Source organism: Macaca thibetana, chromosome 7 (assembly GCF_024542745.1).
Source record: "Macaca thibetana thibetana isolate TM-01 chromosome 7, ASM2454274v1, whole genome shotgun sequence".
Classification (NCBI taxonomy): Eukaryota; Metazoa; Chordata; class Mammalia; order Primates; family Cercopithecidae; genus Macaca; species Macaca thibetana.
The window spans coordinates 43,303,607-43,330,892 of NC_065584.1; the positions used below are offsets into that span (position 1 = coordinate 43,303,607).

At 42.9% G+C, this 27,286-nt stretch overlaps 2 protein-coding genes across 3 annotated transcripts in view; both read right to left on the reverse strand.

Annotated features, from left to right (window-relative positions):
- Positions 1-1,506: 1,506 nt before the first annotated feature.
- Positions 1,507-8,087, reverse strand: AKAP5 (A-kinase anchoring protein 5). Its single transcript, XM_050799286.1, has 2 exons — positions 7,956-8,087; positions 1,507-5,104 (listed from the first exon to the last, which is right to left on the reverse strand). The coding sequence occupies exon 2, from the start codon at positions 4,839-4,841 to the stop codon at positions 3,558-3,560; it is 1,284 nt and encodes a 427-aa protein (XP_050655243.1). The 5' UTR covers positions 4,842-5,104; positions 7,956-8,087; the 3' UTR covers positions 1,507-3,557.
- A 5,794-nt stretch (positions 8,088-13,881) lies between these two features.
- The window catches only part of MTHFD1 (methylenetetrahydrofolate dehydrogenase, cyclohydrolase and formyltetrahydrofolate synthetase 1), a 75,347-nt gene continuing 61,942 nt past the window's right edge, over positions 13,882-27,286 (reverse strand). For both annotated transcript variants that reach the window (XM_050799246.1, XM_050799247.1), the window contains exons 23-28: positions 25,795-25,895; positions 24,494-24,671; positions 20,262-20,369; positions 19,248-19,400; positions 15,467-15,560; positions 13,882-14,121 (exon numbers count right to left, since the gene is read on the reverse strand). In XM_050799246.1, the coding sequence (XP_050655203.1) occupies positions 15,471-15,560; positions 19,248-19,400; positions 20,262-20,369; positions 24,494-24,671; positions 25,795-25,895 (630 nt within the window). In that variant the 3' untranslated portion in view covers positions 13,882-14,121; positions 15,467-15,470. The remainder of the gene's footprint in view (positions 14,122-15,466; positions 15,561-19,247; positions 19,401-20,261; positions 20,370-24,493; positions 24,672-25,794; positions 25,896-27,286) is intronic.

Sequence of the window (27,286 nt, forward strand, 5' to 3'; positions counted from 1 at the left end):
AATTTCTGTTTGAAAGTTCTTTTGTTTTCTGCTACCTTTACTTAGGGTACTATTTTTATATCCTATAAAGTGCTTTGAAAAAATGTTAAGTGAATAGTGCCACATAAAATAGAGGAGAATTTTCACCTTCTCTGGGTTGTAAGAAGCAAAGTGAATAATACTTGACTCTTAAAAGAGGGATGATAATATGCTGAAAAAGTTAACACGTATCCAATAATCCCCGTCCCCAACCCCCAGCCTTGTAAAATTCTGGGTTCAAAGAGAAACTTAATTATGGCTAATAAATAAATAAACATTCATTAAAAGCAGAATTTATACCACAGCAAATGTAAATGAAAATTCATGTGGTGTTCCTAATAATTATTTTAATGTCGTTAAATGGACATGAATTGAACCAGAACCTATTTATATTCACTTAATGTTTGCATATAAGGTCAAATTGCTTAAATACTATTACAAGAAAAATGTTTTATGACTTTGAAGCCATCTGATTTCTGCATATTTCTATAACAATAAAACAATTTGAATCACCTTAGAATTCACTGTAATAGGATTTGGCCATGTAGCACATATAATCTGATTGAGACCAATTAATTTCTGAATTCCTTTTTCTAACTGAAATCGTACTTAATTCAACAGCTATTCTCAATAGAAAAACAGAAACCACTTAAGAATGAATGCAAGTAAAATATACATCTCATCATAAAAACAATCAATACATTCTAAACAAAAATATATATTAAACCACAGTGAAAAAAGTAAAAACCTAGCATTAGATAAAATTTTTACTTTCTTAACCAAAAAATTCAATACACATATTTACCATTTATCTGTTTTTTTTTAAATCCCCCAAAATATTTTCAATAACGGTAAGTGCTATACTTTTTGCTTGTTCATGAGATTATTAAACATTTACAATGCAAGTGTATTGGCTTGGAGGCATCCTTGCAGTAAATGAGGACAGGATTCTTCAATACACTGTAAAATGCACCAACCTTAGTCAGGTTTTTAAAATTGTTCACTTTTAAATATGATAGTTGGTAGCTGTCCAAGTCCATTAGCACCATATATAGTGAGTTAAATAGTGTTTTCAGAGAAGATGACTTCGTCTTTTTTTTTATGTTTAAAAGTTATACAATTAAAAGAAATTGACTTCTTGGGTCATGTGTTTTGAATGACACACTTTTCATCTTGCTAAATTGAAGGATTCCCCCGCCCCCAAGATTATAAGCGTGAAGGTAGGAAAATCTGGGGGAAATATTTTTGCACTTCAGCAAAGAATCTTGCTAATAATATCCATGATTTGGTTCAATTTCAAAGTCAGATTAATTTCTTTTGATAGAGGTCTCAATATGTATTTACAGAAAGAAACGAAGCTGATTCTGTAGGACAAAATAGCAAATACTTTCTATATGCAATCCATACACAATGCAAGAATTCACCCAGATCATTTAAAATCATCTAATTTGCATTCTTTCCTCCACATGGAGCTCTTGAACAAATACCTTACGTCTCGTACTTCATCTTTATTACTTCATCTGTTTCAAGTAGTAACATAATCACTCAATTTACACAATGGGGGAATACACACTTTGAATCCTAACCTGTGAGGTAGGGAAGTGCATTGTGGTATTATGGCCATTTCACACAAGGAAAGATTGAAATAGGATTACTTTTTCAAAAAATATGGCAATCATTGATGAGATCAGATGCTTCCCTTTCAATATGTAAATAAAAATGCAAATAAGCCTTTCTCATTTTTGTAAAGTATATCTGGATTGAAAATAGTGATGAAGGCCGGGTGCAGTGGCTCACGCCTGTAATCCCAGCACTTTGGGAGGCCGAGGCGGGAGGATCACGAGGTCAGGAGATCGAGACCATCCTGGCTAACAGGGTGAAACCCCGTCTCTACTAAAAATACAAAAAATTAGCCTAGCGTGGTAGTAGGCGCCTGTAGTCCCAGCTACTTGGGAGGCTGAGGCAGGAGAATGTCATGAACCCAGAAGGTGGAGCTTGCAGTGAGCCGAGATCGCGCCACTGCACTCCAGCCTGGGTGACAGCAAGACGCCGTCTCAAAAAAAGAAAAGAAAGGAAAATAGTGATGAAAAAGTTAATTTTCAATATCCATGTAAAATGATTTTTACTGGTTTCTCTCAACACACAGACAGGAAGTAATATTGACATTTAAATTATAATGTGCTTTAACTTTTCACTTTCTATTCACCCACATTCATGGCTCATTTTTGGCCAAAAATAAATAATATTTGCACTAGATTATTAGGATTTTCCAGGACCATTACTACCAGCCTGGCTTTGAATCTACTCTCGCCTCTTTGGAGAGAGGTTGATGAATATGGCTCTTAAAGAAGTAATTCTGCAAGATGAATCCTATATTATCTATGATAATTTAATTGGGAATTTTCCCTTCTTCTGGATGAAGAATAATATTCCACTTGTTTTGTTTTTGCTGTTTCGTTTTTTAACTTTTCACAGATAAATCTATGCAGAAATGGATATATACAGATCTGTTGAGGCAGAAAGAAGAGAGGGAAAAACCCACTCCTTGTTTCTACACTTTTGCACTTAGCAACAGTTTGCCTGATTGAAGGATTTGTGAATGGTTCTCCTTTTTTTTTTTTTCTTTTTTGAGATGGAGTCTTGCTCTGGTGCCCAGACTGGAGTGCAGTGGTGCAATTTTGGCTCACTGCAACCTCCACCTTTCGGGTTCAAGCAATTCTCCTGCCTCAGCCTCCCAAGTAGCTGGGATTACAGGCGCACGCCACCACGCCCAGCTAATTTTTGTATTTTCAGTAGAGACGGGGTTTCACCACATTGGCCAGGCTGGTCTCAAACTCCTGATCTTAGCTGATCCACCCTCCTTGGCCTCCAAAGTGCTGGGATTATAGGTGTGAGCCACCACACCCGGCCAAATAGCTCTTATAAGGGACTTAAGACTAGAAAACCACTCACGTTTAATTTCAATATGCATATTCTGCACACTATCTGCTGAAATTGGGAAAATGCAATGTATTTTTTGAGTTAAGCCTACTGCTTAGGAATGTAACAATTACAAATCACATTCACAAAAGTAGCTCACCTTATTCACCATTTTAAACAACATATATGTGCACTGTAAAAATAAGTTTTTAAAAACTCAATGTGATGTTAGCCTATACACAGCTGAATTATCAAAAGGAAACCAGACTTTGTTATATCAGAGGTCATTAAAAAGCTTATGGCATACCATAAGTGCTCAATAAATACATCTTCCTCCCCCAAAGCACTCCAATCTCCATATGCCGTTTTAGCAACTCCCTGTATGTTATGTCACTTTATACTGCAATCTGTGCTGACTTCCTCCAATCCAGAAGTGACTGCATTTCAGTGGTAGAGTTTTATAAACTTGACTTAATCTTTAGCACTTCTGCGCTGGAATTGTACCTTTTAAGTTCTAGAGATGATAAATCTCTCATTTGTTACTGAGTAAGAAATGCCACAAATGTATAAAAGAATTCTTCATTAAGCTTGTTTTTCCTGCCATGACTCTGGAGAGTAAGTCACTGGAGAAGATTGTTTATTTTATTATCATCAGAGGCCATTTCATTAACCAGCTGTTCTACTGACAACTGAATAGCATTCTTGACAAGAGAAGAGGCTGTTTCAATTAAGAGTGTTTCATATTGTTCTGAAGTTCTATCCTCAAAACCATTATCATTAGCAAAAACCCCTACTTGCTCATTTTCAGTTGAAATTAAGAATTGCTTAGGGACATTTTTTGATTTCTTAACATCAAATTCACTGATTTCAGTGTCTGTAATAATAATAGCAATTGGCTCTATTCGTTTGCTTTCTTCTAATTTGGACTTCTCTTCAGTGATCCCATTTTCTTTAAAATCTGATTCTTGGCTCAATTCAGTATCTTTTGGCTTAGTTTCTTCAGCTACAATCTCTCTACTTTCATAGTCTTTCCCATTTGGTGCACTTTTTAGGATATTGTTACTGGCTTCTTCCATAATTTGTTGAGCTGGGATTGCAGGTAAAGGTGGAACATCAGAAAGTACTGTTTGCTGATGGTCTGTTTCTGAAGTTTCAAGTGGGCCTGCTTGCTGGGGTTGAACATCTTGTTTTTCCTTGACCGTTTCAATTTCTTCAAGGATTAGAGTTCCCGTTTGAATAGCAGAATGCCCATCATCTAATCCAAGTTCTACTGAAATCACTTTCTCTCCAGAAGTTATGCTATTGCTCACATTTGATTCACAGACTTCATCACCATCTTTCCGTGAGATGCCTTCACTTAGATCCTGGGTTGACTTAGCCTTTGTTGCCTGATCATTCAATGGGGTCTGTGTTTGTATATCCAAAATTTCAGCTTCTTCCTGGACTTTGATGCTGCAGTCTGAGTCTTCTATAATTTTGGAATGATTACTCCTTTTTGGCCCTCTTGGGAATTTTATGCAGGGAATCTTAAGTCTAGATTTTGCCTTTTTCTTAGAAAGATCAGCATCCTCAGTGTTTATTGCAGGTTGCACTTCAGCCTCCAATAACTTTTGCTGCTTTGAAGACTCTGACCTTTTCCTGCGTGTTACAAGACGTTTGAGTGAGGCCCAGGCCCCCCGTGGGGGCTCTGGCTGATCAGAAGCTCCTGCTTCTTGGGGACACTTCCTTGCCACATCAGCAGCTTCAGAGCCAACTTTGGGCTTCAGTGCTTTAGCTGCTTTCTTTCTTCTCTTGAAGCAAAGCATGGATGCCTTTTCCTTCTGTCTTTCAGCCCCAGGACTACCTTCTGCTGATCTCTTCTCATCCTTGTTTTCTACATGAATTTCTGAAACTGTGGTTTCCATTTTTACACTGTACTCTTATTCTCTAGAAAACTATATTCTCTCTTCCTTAGCAGCCTTTTGTGACAAAAAGATGGGCAAAAATGTCACACTAGGTAAAATTTCATCCAGGCATATTCATACCTTTCATCTTACTCCATACAGTTGTTTTAGGTGGTTTCTCTAGTATAGAAATGCCCAGTTTCTCTATTGCTTGTAATTTCTCTCTTTAATTTCTTGATGAAAGCCTTTTCTTGAATAAATTTTTGCTTTATTTAAAGATCAACCTGATGAGAGAAAAGAAAGTGGTATTTTATTTCACTATGAGCCTATTATTTTCTATGGAGACTATTTCAGCTGAATGTATAAGATTCTACCAGGCATATTTTCCATATAATAATGAAATGACTGGAGAATAAACGTTGGGGTTTACTTTGGCCCTATTAAAGAGTTCAATGTGATTCTATTGTTTTATCCTCTTTGTTGAAACTTCATTTTGGATTACCCTGCAAGTCTGATATTATTAGTTCTTTAGTTGTGTTGTCTGTGTGAATTGCTTATGGCTCTAAAGTGCAAATTAAGCAAACAACAGGAAGAACAAAAAATGAAGTGAAGGATGAAAAACAAGCTAATGTATTTTTTATCACACTCAATAAATAATTTTAAAGCTGCAAAGGACTTTAGAGATTATTTGAGATTACTCAAATCCAGCCAGATGACAAAACTGAACTCCAGAGGGGAGCAATTGTCTTGTTAAAAGCCATGCAGCTAGATAAGGTCATAGCCAGAGTTAGAACTAGAGACTTTGACTCTCTAGTTTTTCCATTATAACATAAGGTTTCTGTTCTAAAAATGTATGTTCCATCAAGGAAGTGCTACTTTTCATACATATTCTTAGGAAAATTTAGCATTACTGTCATTTCCCACTCTTAAATTAGTTGTATAATTTTGACATTTTCATTTAAGTACTGTATTTGCTGTATCACATGTTTCCACCATAATCTGCACATAGTTGGAGGTCAGTAAGAGTAACAATAGCTGACATTTATTGAGCAATTCTTGGGTATTAGGCGGTGCACACACTTTTACATACATCTGTAATCCTCACCACAGTATTACAAAGATGGTGGTATCACCATCTACAGATGAAGCAATTTGGCTGAGATTAAGGCAGAGCTGTAACAGAGCTCAGATTAAACACAAGATTGCTTGTTGCTTAAAGCTTATGTTCTGAAACTGGGCTTTAAGAGTTTCATCAGAAAATGGATTGTTTGGGGATACTAATCTGCAGTATATTCATTAGTAAAAAAATTTAAAAATTGATTAATGGTCATTTAATCACAAGGCACTTATCAACTCATAATTGAACCAAGAGTAGTCTGAGTTCTTGTTATTTGAAAACCAAGCTTTTGAAATTCTTTAAGCCGGGCACGGTGGCTCAAGCCTGTAATCCCAGCACTTTGGGAGGCTGAGACGGGCGGATCACAAGGTCAGGAGATCGAGACCATCCTGGCTAACACGGTGAAACCCCGTCTCTACTAAAAAATACAAAAAACTAGCCGGGCGAGGTGGCGGGCGTCTGTGGTCCCAGCTACTCCGGAGGCTGAGGCAGGAGAATGGCGTAAACCCGGGAGGCGGAGCTTGCAGTGAGCTGAGATCCGGCCACTGCACTCCAGCCTGGGCGACAGAGCCAGACTCAGTCTCAAAAAAAAAAAAAAAGAAAAAAAAGAAATTCTTTATATTTTGCTTTTTCGGTTCAGGAACTAATTTAACAGCCAAAAATAGGTTGATAAACTATGCAATTGGCAAACTGTTAGATAATACAAACGTGTATTGAAAATTTAATCCTCAGAATGGTATGATGGCACCAAAGAATGGAAATGGGAAGTGATTATCTAACAAAGATCCTATGAATTTTAGTGGGTGGATGCCCTAAAATAAGCAAAGGGACTCATTCTTTATATTGTTTTTATGTAAATCCTTCACTGAAGTTTCATTTGGGTAACCCATAATTTTATGAACTGTGGAAAGAACTGGAACCCTGAAAATCAGTTTATGATCTAAGTAAATATTCTCTTAGGTTGGGTGTTTCATACTGTATGCCTCTAACAGAAAGATAAAGTCATTCTAGAACAATGACGGAACTAAAATATGAACATTTGACAGTGTTTCTCCCCACATTTATGTTTCAGTGAGCACTAGAACCTCAGCTGATAACTCTGTTTAAATCTTCTCACCTCTTGTGAGTTTTCAACACCTGAGCACTTTTGTTAAGCAGAGGCTGTATTACCACATAATAGAAATATTGAAATGAGATGTTCAGGAGTGTATCATTTGAAACTAACGTGGATTGCGCAAAGACAATGGTTTGAGAAGCTCACTTGAATGTGTCTCACACACTAGAAATAAAACGAATGCCCAAACAGAAACTTAACTGAAGGGGGAAAATAATGCAGTCTGTAGACATTAAAACTTTGCAGAATGTCAGACTGCAAAGGATTCGCTCTTAACCAGCAAGGGTAGCTTTATCGCCTCAGGAAATCTTAAAGTCCCTGTGCTCATTTCCTGATAGAATTTCAAGTCTCATGTCACAGAAAACACTCCCTTTCCTTTTTCCCTTAAGCAGCAAAGAACATCCACTACCCGAGGAAAGCAATGCATCTTTCCCAGCACCAGATATGGACCACGAAGGTTCCTCCTGGAGGAAGGAATCTCGAATTCTGGCTTGACGCCCCTTATGGCAGGAGACAGAGCGCAGGATAAAGTACTCAAAAAGGAAAATGCCGGGGGCGTGGAACAGATAACCCAGCTTCAAGCTGTCTGCAGAATTATAATGTAATGGCCAGAAACCCAGAATCACATTTCGCAAAGAGGGATAAAGAAGGAAAAAAGCCACCGGCAACCCATGCTTCTAAGACAAGCTGTAACGCGAAGGTGATAGGTGGGCAGACCTGATGAGGGTCGTCCTGGCCGCGGATTCCTGCGGACAAGCGACCTCCCGCGTTCTTACTCCCAGCACCTCAGGGGGCTCACATCCCCCATGTCCAGTGGGCGCCTCTTGCCCACTCCGCGGTCCGCTGACCGGACACTGCCCCCGACCCTCCTCTCCAGCAGGCTCCCCGCCCTGCCTTTACTCACGTAGGGCGTCGGGGTCCTTGGCCAACATTGCTCCCAAGGTGGCGGCGCGCTCGCGGGGCCCGGCGCCCAGGCCTCCAGGGAGCCGAAGCAAGGCGCCCTCTGCAGAGCCCGCCGCCGGGTGCGCCCCCTCCCCACCGCGCGGGGACAGACAGCCCGCAGCGCCAATGCGAGCGGAGCGGAGCCTAGCGGGCGGGCAGGGGCGGGGCGACTGCGGGAGGCGGGGGGCGGCACGGAAGCCGGGACCCACCTGCAGCAGCAGCCTGCCTGCCGCGGGGAAGGCCACCGTGCTCCGCCTGGGCGCCAATCTCCGCCGCCAGACTACATTATCGCCGAGGCGGGGACCGCGAGAGCCAGCCGAAGGCCCGGGGAGGGGTGGGGGGCGGAGGGAAGGCGGGGAGCGGCCAGGGCAATGAACCCCGCTAAATGGTGAGGTCCGGTTTCAAATTATAGACAGTCCTGTTACACATGTCCTCTCCTCCCCCTCAGAATATTTAAAGACAAGGCAGACATCGCATTTTAAAAGCAGGATTCAAAACTGTGTATGGAATAGCGAGGTCATTTTTGTTTGAAGCGAAAATTACATATAGAAATGGAAACAGAAAGAAACCCGACTTTCTCAGGAGTGACTTGAGTATAAGATCATCGTAGGCCGGGCGCGGTGGCTCAAGGCTGTAATCCCAGCACTTTGGGAGGCGGAGACGGGCGGATCACGAGGTCAGGAGATTGAGACCATCCTGGCTAACACGGTGAAACCCCGTCTCTACTAAAAAATACAAAAAAAAAGTAGCCGGGCGCGGTGGTGGGCGCCTGTAGTCCCAGCTACTCGGGAGGCTGAGGCAGGAGAATGGCGTAAACCCGGGAGGCGGAGCTTGCAGTGAGCTGAGATCCGGCCACTGCACTCCAGCCTGGGCGACAGAGCGAGACTCCGTCTCCAAAAAAAAAAAAAAAAAAAAAAAAAAAGATCATCGTGGTTCATCGCTAAACAGGCTCTCAGACCTTTGTCTCCCAGTGGGAAGCAGGTGGAGGTGATTCGTGCAGAACTTTGGCCTGCAGGAGCAGCTGCATCTCTATGCGGACAAGGCGAGAAAGGCACAGCAACCCAGCTCCATCCATCTTATATCTTACATAGTTCCAAAAATAAGTTGAGGTAGCTTACAAGTTACCCATGATTCCCTTCAGGACATTCCCTATGAGGGCATTCCTGGGAGCTCCAGCTGTAAAATCCAGTAGGATCCATCACAATCCCAGCCTCCTCCTCAGGCCCTCACAGCATAGCATCCAGATGAAGAACCTGGTAAGGTGCAGTGAAGAACTACTGAAAAGCAGCCGCGTTCATCTCCTTTCTTCAAGAGGATCACGATCTTAGGGAGTGTAAATGTCAGGTGTCCATTTTTGTATGTTTTTCTGGAAATGTTTTATATTTGTAAGGTTCCATAGTTTCCACATAGGCTTATCACGGAAAGAACTCGGGACACAAAAGCAAAGCCAAATATAAACAAACTGTCAAGATCTTAAATTTACAGATAAAAGAGGCAAGAGTTGTAAAACAGGAAAGTCCACAAGCATCTAGTTTAGTTGTAATTAAGAATTCAGGGCCGGGTGCAGTGGCTCACACCTGTAATCCCGGCACTTTGGGAAGCCAAGGCAGGAGGATGGCTTGAGTCCAAGAGTTTGAGACCAGCCTTGGCAACATAGGGAGACAAAAAAAATTTAAAAATTAGCTGGGCATGGTGGTGCACCTATGGTCCCAGTTACTCAGGAGCTCAGGAGGCTGAGATGGGAGGATCACTTGGGCCCAGAAGGTCAAGGCTGCTGTAAGCCACTACTGTACCACTGCACGCCAGCCTGGGCAACAAAGTGAGACCCTGTCTCAAAAGAAAAAAAAAAAAAATTCAGTCAGCCTTCTTCACTCAGCAAACACGCCTACAGAAATGGTCTTCATATCTCTCTATGGGTTGCTAGCCCTACTTGTTGCCAGTGTTGAACTTTAAGCCAAAAGAAATACATTATACTCATAAGCAATTGAGAACTATTCTTTATTGAGATCCAAGGTATCTCAAAACTAGCAGTCCTGGGAGTTTGCAAGAGTTTCAGGCAAAAAATAAGATGAGCTTATTTAAGTGAAGACAGGGTAGAATAGCTGTCTTATTTTTATTTTTATTTGAGACAGGGTCTTGCTCTGTTGCCCAGGCTGGAGTGCAGTGGTACAATCCCTGGCTCAAGCAATCCTCCCACCTCAGCCTCCCATGCAGCTGGGACCACAGGTATGCGACCACATGCCCAGGTTCTTCTTTTTTTTCTTTGTAGAGATGGGGGTCTCCCTATGTTGCCCAGGCTGGTCTTGAACTCCTGAGCTCAGGTCTTGAACTCCTGAGCTCAGGCTGGTCTTGAACTCCTGAGCAATTCTCCTGCCTTGATCTCCTGAAGTGCTAAGATTACAAGTGTGAGCCACCACGCCCGGCCTTCACTTGCCTTTCTTTTAAACAGAATTAGTAAAAGGGAACTGAAAGGCAGTTTGAGGTAAGAGGTGAATTAATTTAGTATTTAAAGGGCAAATTCAGACAGACTTCCTTAAGGTATATTACAAACAAGTCATCCCTGACCTCCACCAACACACATACACACACAGAGTCACTCACACACTATAACATAGCGCACCATGGTTTTTCTTTAGGATATGACTAGAACTCAATGCTATATCTGTATGTGTGTGTGTTTAATGTATCCAGTACCTCATGCATGAAAGAAACCTGTCATTCCTGAATTCAGGTAAGTGACAACGAAGGCTGTTTAAGCTATTACCCATATCATTGTCTACTACCCCATTAGTAGCTTTTCATTATATAACAGGAAATAGGCTATAAATATATTTCTCCAATCTGATGAGAAATTGGTATCCAGACTATAGCTTATCATGTTAATATCACCAGATACAGTGTGCCAATAAAACAGCTTACATATTTATCTGAACAATACTCTACTGATCTTACCATTTCTCCCATCTTGATCTCTACCTACCCACTGCCTGGGCCTATAGCTACCAAAAATGACTTACAACTCCTTGTTAATAGCTCTTACATTTCAGAGGCCTTCTGGGAGTAAGCCCTTCAACCCCGTTCCCTGGGATGCCATTGAATGAACCTGAGGCTCCAAGTCTCTGGTGGTTTCATCTGTTCCTGGGCACCATGAGGGTTGCACAGAGTCAACACAAACTCAGTAGTAATACTGTTGCAATCTGTTTAATGTGGCAGCACATGAATGTTATCTCTTTTGAATTAAGACTGTATGTACATCTTCAATGCACAGAAACAGTCTCTGAAGTGAGATCACAGAATGCACAATTTGTTTATCAGTAATATTATTAATATGGGGAAGGAAGGCATTAGCAGCCCAGAGAAGAGAAAGGGCACGGGGAAGGCACTCTCTGGAGGGACTCTTAGCACCAAGGTGAAGGCACTAGACCTTCGCTGCCAGCACATGCTAATAGTTACCCCAAGCACGAGTGCTTCTATAGTTCTTTTTTATTTTGACAGAGGGTCTTGCTTTGTTGTGCAGGCTGGAGTGCAATGGCTCAGTCATAGCTCACTGTGGCCTCCAACTCCTGGGCTCAAGCAAACCTCTCACATCAGTCTCCCAAGCAGCTAGGACTACAAGCGTGCACCACACACTCAGCTGAATTTTGGGGTTTTGTTTTTTGTAGAGATGGGGTCTGACTTGTCCAGGTTAGTCTTGAACTCCTGGGCTCAAGTGATCCTCCTGCCTCAGCAGCCTGGACAAGACAGTGAGACCCCATCTCTACAAAAAACAAAACTCCAAAACTCAGCTGAGTGTGGTGGGATTACAGGTGTGAGCCACCATGCCCAGCCCCTACCAGTATTGAGGATTTAAACCCACGTGGTTTTTGGCAATATAAGAAAACCTAAATCCTTTAAGATGATCTTTAAGTCACCATATCTAACAAGACTGCATCCTTCCCTTGTCTATAAAATTAATTCCCAGCAAATCCCATTCCAGGTGAAGTTTCATAGGACATTTAAGAGATGTACTAGAAAGCAGTCGGGCACAGTGGCTCACGCCTGTAATCCCAGCACTTTGGGAGGCCAAGGTGGGAGGATCACTTGAGGCCAGGAGTTTGAGACTAGCCTGGCCAACATGGCAAAACCCCATCTCTACTGAAAATACAAAAAGTTAGCCAGGCATGGTGGTGCGAACCTGTAATCCCAGATACTTGGGAGGCTAAGGCGGGAGAATCACTTGAACCTGGGAGGCAGAGGTTGCAGTGAGCCGAGATCACGCCACTACACTCCAGCCTGGGCAACAAAGCACGACTCTTGTCACCCCCACCAGAAAAAAAAAAGTACCAGAAGCAATTAACTGTGCAAACAGGGCCTGGATGATGCTTTGCAACAGGAACTGACAAGTGCTTACAATGTGCCAGGCCCTGTACAAAGCATCTTAGATGATGTGTTTGAGTAATTCCAGAACCGCCCTCACGAGGTAGGTACCAACAGTGCTCCTATTTCCATGGTGAGGATGTGGAGGCAGGGAGGTGGGTGAGGCTCTGCGCCACAGAGCTGGGGCTCTGCATTGTGACCCCTTTGCCATATGCCTCTCAAGGCACTGCTATCATTTCTGTGGACTGTAAAATTGACTGTATTACAACATTGATGTGGACCTAGGGAATTAAAAATAATAAAACCAAGGTCACTGGGAAAAATACTGCTCTGCCAACATCAGCAGGGTTTAGCACTGGCACCAGTGACATGCAGCATACTCTGGAAGGATCCAGTGGAGGAAGGCAGAGGGGAAAAGGGAAGGAAACAAATGGGAGAGGAAGAACAGAGATAGAAGATAAAGAACAAGAAGAGAAGGAAAAATATTTTCTTTTATTTTTTTAGACAGAGTCTAGCTCTGTCTCCCAGGTTGGAGTGTAGCAGCATGATCCTAGCTTACTACAGCCTCTGACTCTTGGGTTCAAGCAATTCTCGTGCCTCAGCCTCCCAAGTAGCTGGGATTATAGGTGCCTGCCACCACACCCAGCTAATTTTTGTATTTTTGGTAGAGACAGGGTTTTACCATGTTGGTCAAGCTGGTCTTGAACTCCGGACCTCAAGTGATCCGCCCACGTAGGCCTCCCAAAGTCCTGGGATTATGGGCATGAGCCACCACCACGCCCAGCCAGAAGAGGAGGAAAAAAAATACTAGGTTGGTGCAAAAGTAATTGTGGTTTTTACCAACCTAATGTTTTAGGAAAAAGAAAGTCTAGGTCAGACATGGCGGCTCATGCCTATAATCCCAGCTACTTGGGAGGCTGAGGCAGGAGAATCGCTTGAACCCAGGAGATGGAGATTGCAGTGAGCCGAGATTGCGCCACTGCACTCCAGCCTGGGTGACAGAGACACCGTCTCAAAAAAAAAAAAGAAAAGAAAAAAAGAAAAAAAAGAAAGTCTGTAGGGAAGGGTAGAGCCCAGGCATTTAGAAGAAACTCAATGAATACTTGCTGCACCAACAGAATAGAGGCTCACCTAAGGCTGGTGCTGTATGACCATCCTTCTTGAGAACTCTAAACATAGAGTGCTAAAGCTGTGACAGAAATGGGAATTCCAAGGAAGTTCAGGCAAAAACTTGTATAAGCAATACTTCCTCAGGGTAGAAAAACAAAATTCAACAACATAGAAAGGTATAAGATAAAAAGGTAAGTCATTAGCTTCCAACCCGACCCTCTCAGGAGGTCCCCTGAATTGTGTGTCCTCTCAGAAATACACAAGCATGCATACATTTCCCTCTAAACACAACAGTATCATAAAGGGCGCACTGCAACTTGCATCTTCAGCCCAAGGGTCTACCTGACAAATGAGCTCACAAAGGACGGCAGAGACCTGTGGCACAGTCTGTTAAGGCTGTAATTCATATTGCAACACCAAGATGGCAAAATTATTTCCTTTTATTCTGTGGAACATCACTAAAGTAAATAGACATGTGCATGATTTAAGTTAATTTATACATGATGAGAATTAAGGCTGAAATGACTTCCGGGGAAACTCCTACTATTAGTTTCTGGGCAGGGGCTGACTTCTCTTGGCTTCCTTATACTTCCTAACTCCCAGTGGGCCTGAATAGACACTGGCCAGACTTTCAAAGTAGCTTCTTGAAGATGGATGAGGATCTGGAAGGAAAAACAAACAAGAAATAATGTTTTCTCTAAGCACTGAAATGTTTCCTGTTCCTTCCATACTGCACCATTACCCACTCACATTGCCAAAGTTGTTAACATTTACATCCTTTCCCACCACCAGCTCTTCTAGGACATGTCCATAAATGGACTTGAATAGTGTTCTAGCATCAAACTACAGTTTGCTTCTACTTGGACCTTAACTTTCTCAAATAATGCAAGAGCTTTTGTTTTGTACTATGACCATTTGATATCCTTGTCTTTTCTAGCTTTTTCTAGTTTTTCTCAGGTGCTTCCCCATCCTGTTCCACACTGGATTTGTAACTCTAGGTCATTTGTATGCTTATCAGAATGCCCCTTCACTAATGTGCAAATGAGGCTTCAGTTTCCCAAAACTCGTGTCTTCCTTTTTTCTTGGTTAATTCCTCATTTTGCTAAGTACATTGCTAAATAACTTCTTAGGAAGAGATGTGGGGCAGCAAACCCTCACATGTCTGAAAACATCCAGATAGATTCGGTTAGGTGTGAGCACATGTTGAAAGTCATCTTCCCTGTGACCTTACAGGACACTCCTCCATTGTCTAAAAGCTTCTTATTGCCAATAAGACGGGTGTTAAGTCTAGTTCTCATTTTTTTCATAGGCAAGCCACTTTTTTATTCTCTGGAGAAAGATGTTGGGATTTTCATGTTTGACATTTTTGAAATTTCAACAGGACGTGTCTAGGAATATAAGTGCACACTGCAGCTTGCTTCTTCAGCCCCAAGGACCTGCCTAAGGAGAGACACGTCCTGTTGAAATTTCAAAAATACCAAACAATGCAACGTCACTCACTGTAGTCGGTACTCAGGGCCCTTTCACCTAAGGCCCTAAGAACTTCCAGATTGGTCCTGTTTCCTTCTCTTTTCTATTATACTTCCTAAGACATTTACTAACTCTTGCCTTCTAACTCCCTATTCAGAGTATATAGACCGTCAGCTGTTCCTGACCTGCAATGTGTCATCAACTCTGAACCCCAAGCCTCCTGGGGCTTCAGCAGAGGGAGTCTAACGCCTCCTGTAGTTTCCTCTGTAGTTTATTGGACAGCAGTTTTCTCCCCTACACTGTCAACCTGTGACAAGCCATGCTGCACTTCTTCCAAAAATGTGTTGAAATATAAATATTTCAACTCATTGGTTATTGCCAACTCTCATTCCTATCCCCTCTCCCCTCAGGGAAGTCTGAAAAGAAACGTTTTGAAAGCATTAGAATGTGATTTTTCGTAGCGTCAGTTTGAGCTCTATAATTCATAAATAAGCTACATAAGGAAAAAAGCAAAATTCTTACCCAGTAACAACTTACCTGTTTAGAATAATCCATTCACCTGTTCTGTTTCAGGGTCCAAATCAATATCATAAAAACAGGGCCGGGTGGGGAGTCCAGGCATTGTGCTCATCTAGGATGTAAAAAAGCATTACAAATAAACTAAAGCTGGGCACAGTGGCTCACGCCTGTAATACCAGGTTGAGGTGAGGAACACTTGAGGCCAGGAGTTCTAAACCACCCTGGGCAACATAGTGAGACCCCCACCTCTACAGAAAATAAAAAATTAGCTGGGTATGATGGCATGTGCCTGTAGTTCCAGCTACTTGGGATGCTAAGGCAGGAGGACTGCTTGAGGCTAGGAGGTTGAGGCCGCAGTAAGCCATGATCATCCCATTGCCTGGGCGACAGAGCGAGGCCATGTCTAAAATAAACGTAAAGTCATCTTTACTTTCACTTTTCCTTCAGAAAGAAAGCCCAAGGCACAAAGATAGAACATCATTTTATAGTTGTCAATAAAGTGGGTACTCTTCTTGTTACATATTAAAAATCAAGTCACTAATCCTGTTAAAAAACTCAGACTTATGGCCGGGCGCGGTGGCTCAAGCCTGTAATCCCAGCACTTTGGGAGGCCGAGACGGGCGGATCACGAGGTCAGGAGATCGAGACCATCCTGGCTAACCCGGTGAAACCCCGTCTCTAGTAAAAAATACAAAAAAATAGCCGGGCGAGGTGGCGGGTGCCTGTAGTCCCAGCTACTCGGGAGGCTGAGCCAGGAGAATGGCGTAAACCCGGGAGGCGGAGCTTGCAGTGAGCCGAGATCCGGCCACTGCACTCCAGTCTCGGTGACAGAGCAAGACTCCGTCTCAAAAAAAAACAACAACAACAAAAAAAAAAAAAAAAAAAAAAAACTCAGACTTAGAAACTGATCCCAGGCGGGCGTGGTGGCTCATGCCTATAATCCCAGCACTTTGGGAGGCCGAGGCAGGTGGATCACCCAAGTTCAGGAATTCAAGACCAGCCTGACCAACATGGTGAAATCCGGTCTCTACTAAAAATACAAAAATTAGCTGGGCATGGTGGCGTGTCCCTGTAATCCCAGCTACTCGGGAGGCTGAGGCAGGAGAGTTGTTTGAACCTGGGAGGCAGAGGTTGCCGTGAGCTGAGATTGTGCCACTGCACTTCAGCCTGGGTGACAGAGTGAGACTCCATCTCAAAAAAAAAAAAAAAAAAAAGAAACTGATTCCTCATGTCCTTCTGCAAACCAAATGCCAGCCTTCGCGGTCATCTTCCATGTGGTCACAAGCAGTAGCAGGAGGTGTTTCCACCTTCACCTTACACGCATGAGTGCTGGGGAGTGCAGGAGTTGCTCACTCACCTCCTCAGCTCACACTTTGCAAGACCAAAAGGAGGTGCGGGGCTTGTCTGCTTTTAAATTTTGTTTTATTCAGTCTTGCTAGTGAGCTGCCCATGTGATTTTTGCTTCAGCAACACGACGGTAGGAGTTAGTATCCTTTAACTTGGGCCAAGACACTTTTGTACATAATCTAGACGGTTTTATAATCACTATTCTTACTGGCCCAAAATGGCCTTCTAAAACTAAACTTGTAATGCTTACAAATTATATTTGTACTCACTGCTTTTCTAAAGACTCAGCTTTGACAAATTTCTACTTAGATGCAAATATGTATGGCTTGCAAGTGAAAACTCAGTATATTTTTATCTGTAACAATGTCCTATATAATGAATACACACAAGTTCCAAATTAAATCTAGACAGGAAAACAGCTTAGGTTACTTCTAAAACTTAACTATAAAAAGGTTATTAAAAAAGAATGAGTCATCTTCTGTAACACAAAACATCATCAATACTTTAGAAAACCTCATTCTGACTGACTTCTGAGTACCAGTCAATATTCCCCAAAACATTACAGGGATCTGACAACTGGTTTATATTCTCATATCGTGTAAGAGGTAAGGAGGTGCTAGGTGTGAGACAAGTAGGAGAAAGGAAAGGATGGGTCCTTAGACCCAGCAGAAAAACCAGAAGATGACATTATAAAGATAAAAGACACATGCCCATTGTTGTAGACATACATGTACATGTCAGCAGAAAACCCTAAAGATGGTTCCACAAACAGTGATGAGTAGGATTTTTGATATTTTCACTCGTTCCTCAAGAGGATTTTCCCTCCTAAACACTGGTCACTGATAATCAGAAAATATACAAAAAAAGAAAATATGTGTACACACATGTATGAACTTAGATATAAAGTTCTGAAAAGAAGCCATCACACTTTGAATTAATATAGAAAATATTCAAATAATCTGAGTCCTGTTAAGGCCCCAACGGCAACTGGAAGGTGTTAGAATAGTGATTAAACCATTTGATCATGTGTGGAAACATCTTGGTCCAACTTAAAGTTGAAGGCCTCTGACGCATACTTTGTTCTAAATGAGAAAGTCTTGAGTTGGGCAGGCTGTGTCTCTCTCCACCTTACAGCCTGACTCTTACTGGCCTGACTGCTTCCAGATTTGCTTTCACCTCTACTGTTATCCTTCTCTTCATGTGAAGATCAAAAGTGACAAGAAAGAGTACAGCTACGCCTCTTTCAGCTGGTAGTTGCTGACAACTTCTCCAAAAAGACCACCACATATTTCTGCAGTATTCAAGGTGCTGGGAAAAAATGGTGGAACATTCCTACCAAAGGGGATTTCTACAAATCCTGGAGACTGATGTACATCATAGCAAAGCTAAGCCTCCTGCTCTCTAGAGGGCTAAGGAGGCAGTGAGATGCAGGCATTTGTGCTAAGCACCACTGTGATGTGATGATGTTGCCCTACAGTGTGAACTGAGGGCAGCAGGGCTCTCACCTTTCATAATTTGCCCAAGGCCAAGATCTGGAGGTGAAAATGGATTCAGCTCTAATGTCCTATGTTTTCAACTCTATAATGCCACCTCCTACCACTTTCTTACCATACTGAAAGAATGACATAAATCTAAAAGGAGATATGTTGGTTTCTTTTCCATGTGTGTTGGCTTAGTTTAATATTTCAATCCTATATTGCATGGCAGTATAATCTGTAGATATAGGATACGGGACAGATTTAGGGGATAACCTAGATTCAGGATCCATGCTAACCTTGGAACAATGTCAGCCCAAACTATGATTATGTCCTTAAGCATCCCTCCCCTCTGTTTCCCAATTGGCAATATTCTTCCTTGAATATGCATAAAATCTGTAAGATAAGAAAGCACTGGATACCTCGTTCACCTTGAAGTGTAAATAAGCAACCTCACCTTTCATATCTCAAGGGTCCCATTTGCATTTTTTAATGGGGAAATTCCTTACTCAAAAATAATAAACCCGCTGAATTTCAGGCATAAGTTCTAGGCCTGTCAGCAAGACCCTGGGGGTATAAAACCTCTGTCCCTACCTCCTAGGGCTGTTGGGGGACTGAGTTAATCTATGTAAGGCTCCCAATAAACATTAACAGTGATTATGTTAGCACTACCCCAGCCTATCAACTGGGATCATCCTAGATTCAGTGAAGGGCATACTGCCCCTGGGAAACAGAATTTTTTATTCAGTATGAGTAGTCATGGCATCATTCTTGAATTGACACCAAGATGGTCCACAGCAAGAGCTATATAGGTCCTGCTTTATAGCTTATGATCCACAGCAATCATAATAGGCGTGATTCCAACTTTCTTCTGGGCAGCGAACTCTGCTCACTTGGCATTTGCTTGATGGTTTCAGCAACACACTTCAGACAAGAAGTGCAGATGCGCCCGCCCCTCCCTTGCAGCACACACTTACCGTTCCTACTAAGGGGTACAGAAAACCAGCCCCGACGCTGGCGCGGATGTCGCGAATGGGCAGAACGAAGCCTGTAGGGACACCTTTTTGCTCTGGGTTGTGAGACAAAGACAAGTGTGTTTTAGCCATGCAGATAGGGAGATTCCCAAAGCCCTGGGGAAAGAAGGGAAGACAAATGAAAAGATGACAACACAGCAGTGACCATCTGGGCCCTGTGATTACATGGATTCTTCCTTCCATTTATTTGAAACATCCAACTCCCTTTATATACATCTCTACCTTGCTGTCCTCCAGCTTATTTATTATGCCAAAAAACAAAAAAAAGAACTCTGTTGAGTGAGGGAGTTATGTACTCACAACTGTAGTCCACAAGTGAATATTTTATTTCCATCTATGGAAATAACATAAAACCAATTTAAAATAACAGTTTGGAGTAGATATGAGAATAAAATTGGAGAGGGTCAGGTGCAGTGGCTCATGACTGTAAATTCCAGCACTTTGGGAGACTGAGACGGGTGGACTGCTTGAGCCTAGGAGTTCGAGACCAGCCTGGGCAACATGGCGAAACTCCATCCCTACAAAAAACACAAAAATTAGCCAGGTGTGGTGGTGCGTGCCTGTAGGCCCAGCTACTCAGGAGGCTGAGGTGGGAGGATTGCTTGAGCCTAGGAGTCAGAGGCTGCAGTGAGCTGAAATTGTACCACTGCACTCTAGCCTGGGCAATGGAGCCAGACCTTGTCTCAAACAAAAAAACAAAAACTGGAGACATTCTCAATATTTTGGTAAGACATTCTGTATTTCCTCATGGATTTCTACACATTCATATACCGCCTATGGGTAAATAAAGAACCAGGGACTGTGCCGCCTAATCCAAACCCAGAATTTCAGAGGAGAGAAGGCTGCCACCCACAGAAGTGAAGCAATGGGTACTTGCCAGGGTTGGGAGGACCCAGAGATTGTGACTCCAGGCCTGCTTTGCAAAGAGTTGAAAGGACAAACTAACCAAAAATCTACCTGCTTTGTGTAGACTTCAGCTTTGTGTTGAGCTTCGGGGAGTAATTCAATGTCATCTGCTCCATAGATCTTCTGTGCAATGATTCTGATTTTATCCTCGACTGGGAGCTAAAGCACAAGAAGGAGATGGTGACACCATGACTGGACACATGTGAGGACATTTAACCAGGACATAGCCACATTCTAGGTCAGAGTCCCTAAAAGGGGCAGAAGATGGTTTTCATATAAATATATATATATGCAAATAGTTTGAGGTTGATTGGGTTAAGAACACTTTCTCTTTCCTTTTTTTTTTTTTTTGAGATGCAATTCCAGCCAGGCTGGAGTGCAATGGCGCGATCTCAGTTCACTGCAACCTCTGCCTCCCGGGTTCAAGCGATTCGCCTGCCTCAGCCTCCCGAGTAGCTGGTATTACTGGCATGCACCACCAAGCCCAGCTAATTTTGTATTTTTAGTAGAGACAGAGTTTCTCCATGTTGGTCAGGCTGGTCTCGAACTCCCAACCTCAGGTGATCTGCCCGCCTTGGCGTCCCAAAGTGCTGGGATTATAGGTGTGAGCCACCTCGCCCGGCCAGGAACACTTTCTTTTAATATCAAGCCTCAGATTTTATAAGTGAAAATGTCCCACAGAGGTAAAGTTTTTATATCTATATATGCATACATATATATACACATACATATATTATATATATAGATATAGATACACACATGCATTAATATATATTAAGGTTTTATGTAAGTACATATTTAAAATCTCTTGCTAAGTACATCATAAACAGTATTGCTGACTACCCAAGAATAATTATTTCTTCATAAATAAAAAGTAGATGTTCAGGCTGGGTATGGTGGCTCATCCCTATAATCCCAGCACTTTGGGAGGAGGCCAAGGCAGGAGGATCACTTGAGCCTAGGAGTTTGAAACCAGCCTGGGCAACATGGCAACACTCTGTCTCTTTAAAAAATAAAAATTTTTAAATAATAAAAATTAAAAAGTAGGTGTTCTAATACTGGAGATCAGTCCTGTCAAACCAGATCTGGGGACACTGTTTATGAAATAAGACAACCAATGTCCATCTACATAATTCCCAGTTTGTATATGAGAGGCAGATGCTACCCTTAACACAATTGATTAAGTGCAAACACCAGGAATTAGGAAATAATCATAAAAGCAAAATCACCTAGGTATTGGAAAAAACAACCCAGTGATTTACATGATCAACACGCATTGGGTGTGTCCACTTTCTGTGGCACCTGAAGCAAACAGTGCAGTGGACAGAGACCAATGGTCTGGCTGGTGAGGGCTCAGTCCCATGAGCTGTTTCCTCTGGGGCAAAGCCTTCAGAGAAGTGGAGCTGGTTTCTTAAATGCTGTGTAGACTAGTTCAGGGCATTAAGATTCAGAGAGAACAGCATAGGGAGAGGTTGCCTAAAGGAAATGAGAAGGAAAGCTACTCATGGGTAATTTGGATGAGCAAATTACAAAAATTAGGCAATATATCTGGCTTTATACTCCCTAGCAACTAAAGCTAAAAGAACATATTAGGCAAGTTTGTTTTTATTTATTTATTTATTTATTTATTTGAGACAGAGTTTTGCACTCGTTGCCCAGGCTGGAGTGAAATGGCGTCATCTCAGCTCACTGCAAGCTCTGCCTCCCGGGTTCAAGCGATTCTCCTGCCTCAGCTTCCCAAGTAGCTGGGATCACAGGCGTGTGCTACCACGCTTGGCTAATTTTATATTTTTAGTAGAGACGGAGTTTCACCATTTTGGTCAGGCTGGTCTCGAACTCCTGACCTTAGGTGATCCACTGCCTCAGCCTCCCAAAGTGCTGGGATTACAGGCGTGACCACGGCGCCCAGCCAAGTTTTGTTTTTAAAAGGAGCAATAATCTATATCTATAAAAACAAAAATTCCCTTTTGAACTAAATAGTGATAATTTATGAAGGGGCTTTGTATAATGGACATGAATAAAGTGAATCTTCAATAAGGACTTTATAAAGATGAAACAGATTATTTTCATATGCATCTCATAACTGGAGCTCTATAAATGCCAAGGCACATTTAGAACTTCTGAAGCAAAAGCACTTTGGTTGAAGGGTGATTTAAGACTAGCAGACGCTGAGTAAGACAAAAAGTGGCAGCCTCCTGTTTGCCAGAATGGATAAAAGTTGCAAGTAGAAATGGGTTCTAAAGTCCATATGTCCCTGCTCTTCCAGGTCTCCTGCTGGTTTTCAAGGACTGGGTTTCCAGTCTTGGGTGCTATGCATGGGAGCGTGGAGAGGGTGCCTATAAATGCTTTGCGTTTGTGTACAAATTTGGGTTTATGGCATTTTTCTAAAAAGATGATTGCTGAACAGATTTTAAAACTTGTCTATAAAACCAAAGCTCAACAGGAGAATATCAATGTCAATGTTAATTAACTGTAAGTGTATTATATCTGCAAGAAGCAAAGAGAAATAAGAGAACACTAAAACTCAAGAGTAATAAGTTTATTCCTTCTGGTTTTTCAGGGCTATTTTTGAAAGTCTATGATTATCTATTAAAAACCAAGCCAGGCCAGGCACAGTGGCTCATGCCTATAATCCCAGCACTTTGGGAGGCTGAGGCAAGAGGATCACTTAAGCCCAGGAGTTCAAGACCAGCCTGAGCAATATAGGGAGACCCAGTCACTACAAGAAAAATAAAATAAAACAAACTTTTTTTTTTTGAGACGAAGTTTCGCACTTGTTGCCCAGGCTACAGTGCGTGCAGTGGTGCGATCTCAGCTCATTGCAACCTCCACCTCCCAGGTTCAAGCGATTCTCCTGCCTCAACCTTCCAGCCCCAGCTAATTTTTTTTATTTTTAGTAGAGATGGGGTTTCACCATGTTGGCCAGGCTGGTCTCCAACTCCTGACCTTAGGTGATCCACCCGCCTCGGCCTCCCAAAGTGCTGGGATTACAGGGGTGAGCCACTGCGCCCGGCCAATAAAACAAATTAGCCAGGCTTGGTAGTACATGTCTGTGGTCCCACCTACTCAGGAGGCTGAGGTGGGAGGACCACTTGAGCCCAGGAGGTTGAGGCTGCAGTGTGCCATGATTGTACCACAGCACTCCAGCCTGAGCAACAGAGCAAGATGCTGTCTTAAAACAAAAAACAAACACACAAAAAAACCAAGCCAAAAACTAGCCTAGAGAATAGGAAAATTAACTACAGCATATATCTCATATTCGTAACAAAGTTTCCAATTGTTTTTTCCATACTACTTAATGTCAAATCACATCCTGAAATACATTGGACAGATAAATGAAAACAAAACACAACCCTATAATAAGAACAACCTTTTCCTGAATTAACTTTATTGTATCATAGAGTAAACAGGGCTCTACTTAGACCAGGTGTAATTTAATTTGCTTAGTGATGGAAAAAATGATGAAGCTTCCTGGAGTACTTTGGTTTTGCATGTGAGGGCCCTGAAATTGAGGCAGCACCTTACTGGGAAGTGAGCCTGGGGGCCCACTTCTTTCCCCCTTTACTGAAAAGCCATCAGAAAAATTTTGTAAGCTCGATGCAGCCCCTTACCAATCTGCCACATGGTTGGTGCCTTGTGTTAAAGGCTACAGTGAATTACATATTTGGTCTATACGTAACCTTCTCTTCTGCCACCTGTACTTTGACCCTTTTCAAAGTTAGGATATGAGCAACGGTTCCCCCGCCACCCTGGGGTATTCCTGCTTAAATCCTCTCTGTAAGTGAGCAATGGCATATGTTTATAAGAAGGCTGTCTGGGAGGACGCAGTGGCTCACGCCTGTAATCTCAGCACTTTGGGAGGCTGAGGTGGGTGGATCACGAGGTCAGGAGTTCGAGACCAGCCTGGCCAAGATGGTGAAACCCCGTTTCTACTAAAAAAATTAAAAAATTAGCCGGGCACGGTGGCAGACGCCGGTAATCCCACCTACTCGGGAGGCTGAGGCAGGAGAATCACTTTACCCCAGGAGGCAGAAGTTGCAGTGAGTTGAGATCATGCCTCTGTACTCTAGCCTGGGCAAAAGAGCAAGACTCTGTCTCAGAAATAAAAAGAAGGCTGCCTACAGGTCATAGTCCAGGCTGTGGTTGGGTAACTCACCTATGTGGGAATCAAACCACAAGGCTGAAGCTGCGAAGCATGGGGCTCTAATAGAAGTAGCCACACAGAAACCTCACTGTGCCCTTTCCGTCTTTTTTCTTGTTTTTGCAAACAGCAAATCACCCACCTTGAGGTCATAAAGGAGCTGGAAGCTGCTGGGTGCTTGTGCTGCTCTCTGGACGGCCTGAGCCAGGGCTAAGGCACCCTTGCCCCCTTCTGCCCAGTGAGTGCACTTCACGGCATCAAAAGCCCCATGTTCTCTGGAAAGGCGGCTGATGAGGTCCAGCTCAGCCTCTGTGTCTGTCCTGTAAAGGAAGCACTTCATATGAAAGCATGGAAAATAGCTGGAGAGACACAGTCTGTCTGCTTTTTGCCATTAAACCTCATGTGAATCACCCACTGATAAACAAACATTAACTAAGAAATTCAGCCTGGGTTTGAATCTCAGGTCTGAAACTTACGAGCTGGTAACTTTTGGCCAGTTACCTAAGCTTTATGTGCTTCAATTTCCACCTGGGTAATATGAGAATAATCACAGCACTTATTTCATTGGGACATCATGAGACTCAGATGGTAAATTCACGTAAAGTACTTGGAAAATTCCCAGCACTCCACAAGGAATCAGTAAATATTAGCTTTTAAGAATTCTGCTGGCTGGGCGCGGTGGCTTATGCCTGTAATCCCAGCACTTTGGGAGCCTGAGGTGGGAGGATCACGAGGTCAGGAGATCGAGACCATCCTGGCTAACACGGTGAAACCCCATCTCTACTAAAAATGCAAAAAATTAGCCAGGCGTGGTGGCAGGCGCCCGTAGTCCCAGCTACTTGGGAGGCTGAAGCAGGAGAATGGCGTGAACCTGGGAGGCGGAGCTTGCAGTGAGCGGAGATCGTGCCACTGCACTCCAGCCTGGGCGATAGAGAGAGACTCGGTCTCAAAAAAAAAGAAGAATTTTGCTTCCCATTCTACTGTGGTGAGGCCATTATAACAAAACCCTGACCACCAGTGCAATACCTAAACAACCCACACAAGTTCTTGCATGACCCCTTCCAGTGTAATATGCCCAATTCTTTGTCAAGACAACATCCCACCAGATGAGTAAAATAATGGAACACTATAGGCCTATGACCTTCTGTTAGCATAAAAGGCCTCTAAAGTTGAAAAAGGAACACCGAACTTCAGGCTTGTGTGTTACTTCCCCCAGTGGAAAGAAAAAGGGCCCACAGGAGCTGAATCTGACTTTGGGACCCTCGGTGGGTGAGGTGGTGAGCCCGCTGTGACGTACGCAGTGCCTGTCATGGTGCTGGCTAAAACCACAGGCTATAACTAATAGCAGTAACTGAAAAACAAAATAAAGCTAAAAGCAGTGCTGTACAATCAGCTCCAGAAGATTTTCCACATTCATCCTTTTCTCTTACACTCTACACTTACTTGAATGCATTCACGGCCACTACTACTGGAATTCCAAACATTCTGGCATTTTCAATTTGTTTCTTCAAGTTACTGAAGCCTTTTTCAACCAGCTCCAGGTTCTATAAAAACAACAGTGAAAGGTCTACGAGATCAGAGAGTTGCAAACCACTGCAGGTTCTTCTTCAAAGGCAAACAACCTCCTTGAGCCAGCAGCCACTCACTGTCAGGACAAGGAGGCCAAGAAAGAAGAGAAGGTCCCTTGGTGCATTTCTTCCAGTGCTGTGAGTGGATGCTATGGAGGACTGTAGCTTTCACTCCAGCCTATGACACTAGAGTGGAGCTCTGCTTGTTTCCCAGCCTTCGAGAAAAAAAGTGCTGGTATATTTGCTGTCATTATGCCATAACATTATAGCTTATTTACTGTTTGAAAGGAGTTAGTTACCCTTACCCAAATTATATTTACAAATTGTGTTTTTAGATTTTATGTATTCGTAGGGGTATGATAATACAAATTGACTCTACTCGGCACAGCACAGACTCTTCCATCAGAAGACAGAGTCTAACAACATAGTGGCTGGCACAGAAGAGGTATTCGTTACATGGCTGCCGTAAATACTGCCAGGAAATATGAAGTAAGCAGCGATGTTTTCAAAGGTTTTAATGAACTCGGCTGTGAATGAGGGCAAGGAATAAGATAAATACTGTCTTTAGGAATCAGGCCAGTGGCTGGGCCCAGTGGCTCACACTTGTAATCCCAGGACTTTGGGAGGCCAAGGCAGGAGAATCCACTTGAGCCCAGGAGTTTGAGACGAGCCTAAGAAACATAACAAGACCCCGTCTCCACAACTGAAAAGTTAATTTAAAAAAAAAAAAAAAAAAAAAAGGCCGGGTCTGGTGGGGTGGCTCACACCTGTCATCCCAGCACTTTGAGGGGGATGAAGTGGGTGGATCACAAGGTCCAGAGATTGAGACTATACTGGCCAACACTGTGAAACCACGTATCTACTAAAAATATAAACATTAGCTAGGTGTGCTGGTGGGCACCTCTAATCCCAGCTACTTGGGAGACTGAGGGAGGAGAATCACTTGAACCCCAGAGGCGGAGGTTGCAGTGAGCCGAGATTACACCACTGCACTCCAGCCTGGCGAAAGAGCAAGACTCCATCTCAAAAAAAAAAAAAAACCGAGCTGGATGTGGTAGCTCACACCTGTAATCCCAGTACTTTGGCAGGCTGAGATTGGAGGATCACTTGCGCCCAGGTGTTCGACACCAGCCTGCCTGGGCAACATAGGGAGACCCTGTCTCTACGAAAAATTAAAAAACTAGCCTGGTGTGGTGGCATGTTCCTGTTCTTCCAGCTAGTTGGGAGGCTGAAGCAGGAAGACTGCTTGAGCCCAAGAGTTAGAGGCTGCAGCTATGATCACGCCTCTGCACTCCAGCCTAGGTGACAGAGTGAGACCCGGTCCGTCAAAAAAAAACAAAAACCAGCCAGGCGCGGCAGCTCACGCG